The sequence below is a fragment of the Borostomias antarcticus genome (assembly GCF_949987555.1).
Source record: "Borostomias antarcticus genome assembly, chromosome: 10".
NCBI classification, from domain to species: domain Eukaryota; kingdom Metazoa; phylum Chordata; class Actinopteri; order Stomiiformes; family Stomiidae; genus Borostomias; species Borostomias antarcticus.
In genome coordinates this window covers 8,305,104-8,313,072 of record NC_140243.1, presented here as the reverse complement: position 1 = coordinate 8,313,072, position 7,969 = coordinate 8,305,104, and the positions used below count along the sequence as shown (strand labels likewise).

Genomic DNA, 7,969 nt, shown 5'->3' with positions numbered 1-7,969 from the left:
CATTCTTATCAAGTCTCCTTTCATCTCTGTCAAGTCCAGAGTTCATTTCCGGTTTCGCCCAGCTTGCTGGTGATATAATAGCTCAAGTTTTATGGCTCTGAAGCCTGTCTATTTACAAAGGCTTTATGTTTTTTTTTCCCACAATGGGAGTGTACCGTAGCATTAATATGTTCAGTGTTTGCATTGTTCAAGAAGTCATGCTTATAGGGGCATTGTTAGATAGCTGTATCTAGCAGCTTTGTCTTGTCTTCTTCCATTGAATCATTAAGTGCAATCCCAATGACTCAACTCAACGACTGTCTTTCATTGTCGTTTGCACAGATCCCAAGATGTCCGTCAGCAACCACGAGAACCGGAAGTCTCGCTCCAGCTCGGGCTCCATGAACATCCAGCTGTTCCACAAGACGTCCCACGCCGATAGCCTTCTGACCCAGCTCAACCTGCTCCGCAAGCGCAGAGTCTTCACCGACGGCGTGCTACGCGCCGGGAACCGCACCTTCCCCTGCCACCGCGCCGTGCTGGCGTCCTGCAGCCGCTACTTCGAGGCCGTGTTCAGCGGCGGGCTGCGCGAGACCCTCGATCGCGAGGTCAACTTTCACGACTCGCTGCACCCCGAGGTCCTGGAGCTCCTCCTGGACTACGCCTACTCGGCTCGCGTCATCATCAACGAGGAGAACGCAGAGTCGCTCCTGGAGGCCGGCGACATGCTCCAGTTCCATGACATCCGCGACGCCTCCGCCGACTTCCTGGAGAAGAACCTGCACCCGTCCAACTGCCTGGGCATGATGCTGCTGTCGGACGCCCACCGCTGCCAGCGCCTCTACGAGCTGTCCTGGAGGATGTGCCTGGCCAACTTCGCCACCCTCTACAGGACGGAGGACTTCCTCAGCCTGCCCAAGGACAAGGTCAAGGAGCTGGTCTTCAGCGAGGAGCTGGAGGTGGAGGACGAGAGCCTGGTGTACGAGGCGGTCATCGACTGGGTGAAGGCCGACGTCGGGCGGCGGCACGGCGACCTGCCGGAGCTCCTCCGCTGCGTTCGCCTGGCGCTGCTGCCCGAGACCTACCTGCTGAAGAACGTGGCGTCGGAGGAGCTGGTGATGGGACACAAGGTGGGCAGGGAGATCGTGGAGGACGCCGTGCGCTGCAAGACGAGGATCCTCCAGAACGACGGCATCGTCACGGGGTTCTGCGCCCGGCCGCGCAAGGTCAACCAGGCGCTGCTGCTCCTGGGCGGGCAGACCTTCATGTGCGACAAGGTGTACGAGATCGACCAGAAGACCAAGGAGATCACGCCCAAGACCGACATCCCCAGCCCACGCAAGGAGTGCAGCGCCTGCGCCATCGGCTGCAAGGTGTATGTGACGGGGGGGCGGGGCTCCGAGAACGGCGCCTCCAAAGACGTGTGGGTCTACGACACGCTGCACGACGAGTGGTCCAAAGCGGCGCCCATGCTGGTGGCGCGGTTCGGACACGGTGCGGCGGAGCTCGACCACATCCTGTACGTGGTCGGAGGACACACCTCTCTGGCAGGGTCTTTCCCGGCGTCCCCATCGGTGTCGCTCAAACAGGTGGAGCAGTACGACCCCCAGACCAACAAGTGGACGCTGGTCGCCCCTCTCCGAGAGGGCGTGAGCAACGCCGCTGTGGTGGGCGCCAAGAACAAGCTGTTCGCTTTCGGCGGCACCAGCGTCAACCGGGACCGGTTTCCCAAGGTGCAGTGCTTCGACCCGTGCCAGAACCGCTGGACGGTGCCGGCGTCCTGCCCTCAGCTCTGGCGCTACACGGCGGCGGCGGTGGTCGGCAGCCAGGTGGTGGTGATCGGCGGCGACACAGAGTTCTCCGCCGGCTCCGCCTACCGCTTTGACAGCGAGACCTACCAGTGGTCCAGGTTCGGCGACGTGACGGCGAAGAGGATCAGCTGCCACGCCGTGGCGTCCGGCAATCGCCTGTACGTGGTCGGCGGCTATGGGGCTCAGAGGTGTAAGACGCTGGACTGCTACGACCCCTCCACGGACACCTGGGACAGCGTGACCAGCGTGCCTTACTCGCTCATCCCCACCGCCTTTGTCAGCACCTGGAAGTACCTCTCAGCCTAGTAGCCCCCCACCCAGAGAGGGACTGCTACAGATCATTGGTGAGTATCATCAGGGCTGCTTACCGGACACTCTAAAGCACACATATTCATATTTTGATCTGCTGAGTTGGGGTTTATAGGTTCCTCTATTGATTTTTTGGGGGAAATGACAGCAAGTTAGCAGTGACTCACGTGCACATCATGCGAATCACAGCAGCAGTGGGGCAGAAAAGAGAGCGCACGAGAGAATGGAAACCACATATGTCCTCTGAGTCGACCGAGCAGTCTCATTAATCAAGGATTTGGGGATGGGGGGGGACACAGCAACAGGGGTTGTCCAGCTTTACTCCCACTGGCTACGCTACAAAGGCCTGGCCGGGGATATGGCTCTCAGAGCTTTGTGTTGAAGGTTGAGGGGCTACCGTCCTGTTCATTGGCCAGGCGGCTCTATTATTCGCCCTGGCCATTGTCCCGAAGAGAGTCTATCTCCTGACAGCCAGCTGAGATCAGTCAGGGAGGAACCTCGTTTTGGTTGTCCCTCCTTGTTGCTGTCCTGTTCTGTTGCGCCGTGCTGAAAAGGGGCCCAGCCAGGTGAACGTAAATGTCCAGGACTCCAGGACAAGGACATTTAAATACACTGACTGTTGTCGTGGTTGCTAGGGGTTACGGTTACACATTAACGGCGGCTGCTGCTGGGTGTTGGGTAAACACACAGAGTGAGAAAGAGAGAGAGAGAGAGAGAAATAGAGCTCACGGAGCCTGAGGAATGTCGGAGGGAGTAATTACAGAGCCAGCAGAGTTGCCCCGGAGCTGTGCCTCTGACAGCAGGAAGACAGGGGTCAGGTCTGGGCTTGTAGGCTAGGCAAGGCAGTTCAGGCCCCGGTTCCTTCCCAACGGCTGGCTGGCTGGAGCGTAGCTGACCCGGCCCCACTGCCAGACAGGCCTCAGGGAGACTCCTCCGAGAAACGGCAGATGGCTGGTTTCACAGCGCTCCGTCGTATTCGCAGAGATGAGAGCAGGGCCGGCCCGAGGCATAGGCGAAATAGGCGGTCGCCTAGGGCGCCAAATGGCCAAGGGGCGCCTGGCCAAGGAGCACCCAAAAAAATTATTTTTTATTTTTATTAAAATAATTTCATTCCGTAATCCCTACTGTCTCTATTACGCTTCGCAATGCGATGCGGCGCCTCCGCCCAGCGCCGGGCGTCTCCCCCGTTAACAAATCGCGCAGCAGCACCCCCCCCCCCCCCCCCCCCCCCGTCAACAAATCGCGTAGCAGCACACCCCCCCCCCCCCGTCAACAAATCTCGCCTAGAGCTGCTGAAATGCTAGGGCCGGCCCTGGATGAGAGACATACAGTACCGTTCCCTGCAGTGTAGAGTTTCAGGTGAAGGGAAGAGGGGGTAACGCGGCCTCCGAGGGTGGTATTGCGCAGACATGTTTTGTTTTGCCGTTGGACTGGTGCTAAGGCGGGGTCAGGTTTCATGACTCTAGGCCCGTTCAGTCATCTGGCTGCTGCTGACCCCACGCTATGTCACAGAGAAAGACTGAAAAAACGCGATTCTGTTCGGTTCTTTGTTTACGTTTGGGGACAATGTTTTGGCTGTTTCATACCCTTGTTTCCATACAAGGGTGACAAAGGTGAGCCTGGTGTGCGCTGTATGAATAGACGGTCTGTGCGTTCATAGAGAGGGCTCTGTCCTGGGGATTGTGACTACGATGTGAAAGAGTCCAAAGTGCAGTGAATGCCATAGAGCCCCAGTCATTCAGCTTTGAGAAAATAAACAGCAGCCCTGGCACCATGACTGGGGTCAAGGAAAACGTGGCGCCAACACTTGTCACCTGTCGTGGTCGTCGAGCTCCGACCGAGGTGCGGAGAGAACACATGGAACGTGTCTGCGGAGATAGTCACCATCTCCTTCGTGAAAATGGAGGTAGAGTAAGAAGAGGGCTCCTTCGATGTTGAACGTGAAACAGATGTGTTTTTATTATTGTGGCCGGAGGGACGCGAGTGAAGCTATTGTTTGCCGTCTTTAGTAGGCTAGCCTACACAGTGCACAGCTGTCTGGTGCTGTGGCCTGGAGGACGAGACAGACAGGCTGGCTAGGGGAGAAGCCTCCTGAGCCCGCAGAGTTAGCTACTGTAGCGAAACTGCTGCCCGACTCCCTTTATGTTTTAATTACAGTCAAGATCATGGAAAAGGGCTCCGATTTCCAGAAGCTTGCTCTTTTAGCATGGATCTTAGCCTACTGCTGCTACAGCGCGGAGACGCTTGTCTGTGTCTATCTCTGTCATGTGAGAGGATGGGAGGAGGAGCGGGTTGGCGAGGACACAGAGGGATTTTTTAGAGAGAGAGAGAGAGCGAGAGAGAGAGATGCATAGAGAGAGAGAGACAACAGAGGAGGGAGAGAGAGAAGCTAGCCTATAGTGAGAGGGGTGGGAGAGAGTAAGAGAGGGAGAGGCTATATTTTGCACTATTTGGCAGCTTAAGAGTGCCCAACTAAAAATACCGGCAGCTCCCGAGGCTGTCGACTTTCAGCTGGGGTCAGAGAGACCAACACTAGAGAGCTGATGTCTCCATGTTTATGAGCAGTCCAAAACCCTCCCTGGTTAGTTAGTGTTGTAGTATGTGTTTTAATGGTTATGAAACCATGAATGTGCTCCTCGTACTACACCCTCTCACACACGCACACACACAAACACACACACACACACACACACACACACACAGGCATCGCATTGCTGGCATGGCTCCCATTTAAAGAGCACCATCCTCATCCTAATTTAGGGTGGAATGAGGGAGTGGTTTGGACCTCCATTAGTAGTGGTTTGTTAATGCTATGTGGTTGAGATTTTTGTCGTCTTGGCACTTTGTGTGTGTGTGTGTGGGTGTTTGTGTGTGTGTGTGTGTGTGGGTGTTTGAGAGAGGGAGAGTAATTATTAGCTCTTGTTGTCGTCACCTCATCTTCAGCTCACTCTTCCCCAGAAGTGTCTGCCCTCAGACATGCTGGCCAGGAACGTCTGCCAGTGGAAAAATGTAAAACCAAGCATCATAGTAAATAAACGGTCACTCCAGATGAGAGTGTGTCTAACTACCAAAGACTAGATAGAAGTTCTGATGGATGAGACTTTTGGCTTGACATGCATGCTTCTTGGGTGACGGGGTTGGGGGGAGAGGGGGGGGGGGGGGGGCTGTTTCGGGCGGGGGATAGTGGGAGCAGGGGGCTGCAGCTACCGTTACTGGGATGTGGGGTGTTGGAACATAGACAGGACGTAACTGGAGATCTGTGCTCAGAATTCTCCTCCCCTCTCCCTTGTCTAGTCCTCTTCTCTTTTCTCCTCTCCTCTTTCCTCTTCTCCTCTTTCCTCTTCTCTCCCCACTCCTTGAGGTCTTATGATGTAGACGTGGTCCTGTGTGATAATAATAATAACTAGGGCTGCGAGCAGCAGTGAGCGGGCCCTCGCACCCCACGCGGGTCGGGGTGTGGCGCAGTTAAAGGGTGTGCTATTTCGGTGTCCAGTACTGACAGAAACTTCCTGTCACCAGTAGGTGGCGCTCTAAGCGTGACTCAATACCGACGCATAGATGTGTTCAGGACAGTACCTTGATGAAGCGTGAGAAATGTTGTGTAAATCGGACAAAGTATGTAGGAGTTATGAGGACTTCCTGTTTCACCAGTAGGTGGCGCTGTAAGTGTGACTCAATACCGACACATAGATGGGTTCAGAAGGCCACCTTCATGAAGCATCAGCAATTTGGTGCAAATCGGATGATGTATGCAGGAGTTATGAGGACTTCCTGTTTCACCAATAGGTGGCGCTATACGTATGACGCAATACTGACACATAGATGTGTTCAGGACAGAACCGTCATGAAGCGTGAGATATATCGGACAAATTGGATAATGTATGGAGGAGTTATGAGGACTTCCTGTTTCACCAATAGGTGGCGCTATAAGTATGACGCAATACTGACACATAGATGTGTTCAGGACAGAACCGTCATGAAGCGTGAGATATATCGGACAAATTGGATAATGTATGGAGGAGTTATGAGGACTTCCTGTTTCACCAATAGGTGGCGCTATAAGTATGACGCAATACTGACACATAGATGTGTTCAGGACAGAACCGTCATGAAGCGTGAGATATATCGGACAAATTGGATAATGTATGGAGGAGTTATGAGGACTTCCGGTTTCACCAATAGGTGGCGCTATAAGTATGACGCAATACTGACACATAGATGTGTTCAGGACAGAACCGTCATGAAGCGTGAGATATATCGGACAAATTGGATAATGTATGGAGGAGTTATGAGGACTTCCTGTTTCACCAATAGGTGGCGCTATAAGTATGACGCAATACTGACACATAGATGTGTTCAGGACAGAACCGTCATGAAGCGTGAGACATATCGGACAAATTGGATAATGTATGGAGGAGTTATGAGGACTTCGTGTTTTATGGCGAAATGTCAAACTTTGGCGGGGCGCCACGGCAAGGGTGTTTGGTGAAAACTCAATTTTTTTGATAACTTTTGATCACAAAGGTCTTAAGATGAAGCTGACCGAATAGGAAGTTGATCGGATGAAATCTGTAGGAGGAGTTCGTTAAAGTACGAGGCATGGAAATGGTAAAAACAAGGGGAAAATGGCACATTAAGAGCAAAATTGCGGACTTCCTGTTGCATGTTGGGTATAGCCCTAAGAGACATTTTAGTGTGTCTCGATGAACTACATATGCCCACCGAATTTCGTTCGCCTACATCAAACTGGAAGGTGGGGCTCGCCATTTTAAATTTTCCAGGGGGCGCTCTTGAGCCGTTTTGCCACGCCCATTTCCGTCACCCATGAATTATCAAATTTTTCACCGGGACTGACGTATCTGCAAAGTTTCATCCGTTTTCATCGATGTTTAGGCCGCCAAAAAGGCATTTGTTTTGGAAGAAGAAGGAGAAGGAGAAGGAGAAGGAGGAGAATAATCCTTCGAAATACAATAGGGCCTCGCACCGCCAGTGTGCTCGGGCCCTAATAATAGCTTTTATTTGTGTGTGCACTTTACATTTCAGTGAAACCTCAAAGTGCTATAAACAATAAAAAATACATACATGCACATGTGATGAGGCGCACCTGGACAGGGTCGGAGGTGAGGGGGGGAGCGGGAGCGGGCTGCAGTGGGCCTCCAGGAACAGCTGCTGTTGGGCAAAGAGGTGGCGGGGGAGGTTAGGCCCGCCACTCAATGCTAGTGTTTTATTAATGCCTGCCCTCAGAGGCCACCAGGAACTGAATGAGTCTTTTATAGTGGCATCTGTGTACAACAACATTTCCCTCTCTTCCTCCAGACACACACACACACACTGTTTCAATTCTCCAGAGTAATCAATCTGCCGCGTTATGGCCCTCGGCGGGGGCTCATTTGCATAAACCTAATAGAGTTTTTATTGGCCGTTTCTTCACGGTTCCAACACAAAAGAGGAAAAGGAAAAAGGTGATTAAGATGGTTGAATAATCACCAGACTTTAATTTGATTATGTCTCTTAAAACGGATCGGCCGCCAGTGCCACAGCCAAAAGCCTTTCCATCGGCCACCGGCTACGCTGGGTAATTAATTCGGATTACGTCACATTTATCCCGTCAGAAGTGGTGGTGAAGTGGGTCTTATCGAGACACCGCGGCATTCTTCCCCCCCCCCCCAGTCCCCTGCTAGTTTCCACCCAGTGCTGAAGAATAATGTTGTTTTTGGAGTTGGAGGGGGGGCGCAGCTGACAGTAAGACCTCATTGTTCTTCAAGGACCGTTAGACCCCATGGTCCCACAGAGACAATGTAATTGTCTGGCTAATGCAAATTCATAAGGTAAATTAATGGGCCTGTCCTGCAGTGTGTTGTGATTTTACG

The 7,969-nt window shown here is 53.0% G+C and overlaps 1 protein-coding gene across 1 annotated transcript; it reads left to right on the top strand.

Moving 5' to 3' along the window:
* Positions 1–329: 329 nt before the first annotated feature.
* Positions 330–2,096, top strand: enc3 (ectodermal-neural cortex 3; the record flags this gene model as incomplete). The annotated part of the gene is made up of 1 exon (XM_084444807.1): positions 330–2,096. One exon carries the CDS (start codon positions 330–332, stop codon positions 2,094–2,096), a length of 1,767 nt encoding a protein of 588 aa, XP_084300933.1.
* Positions 2,097–7,969: the final 5,873 nt, after the last annotated feature.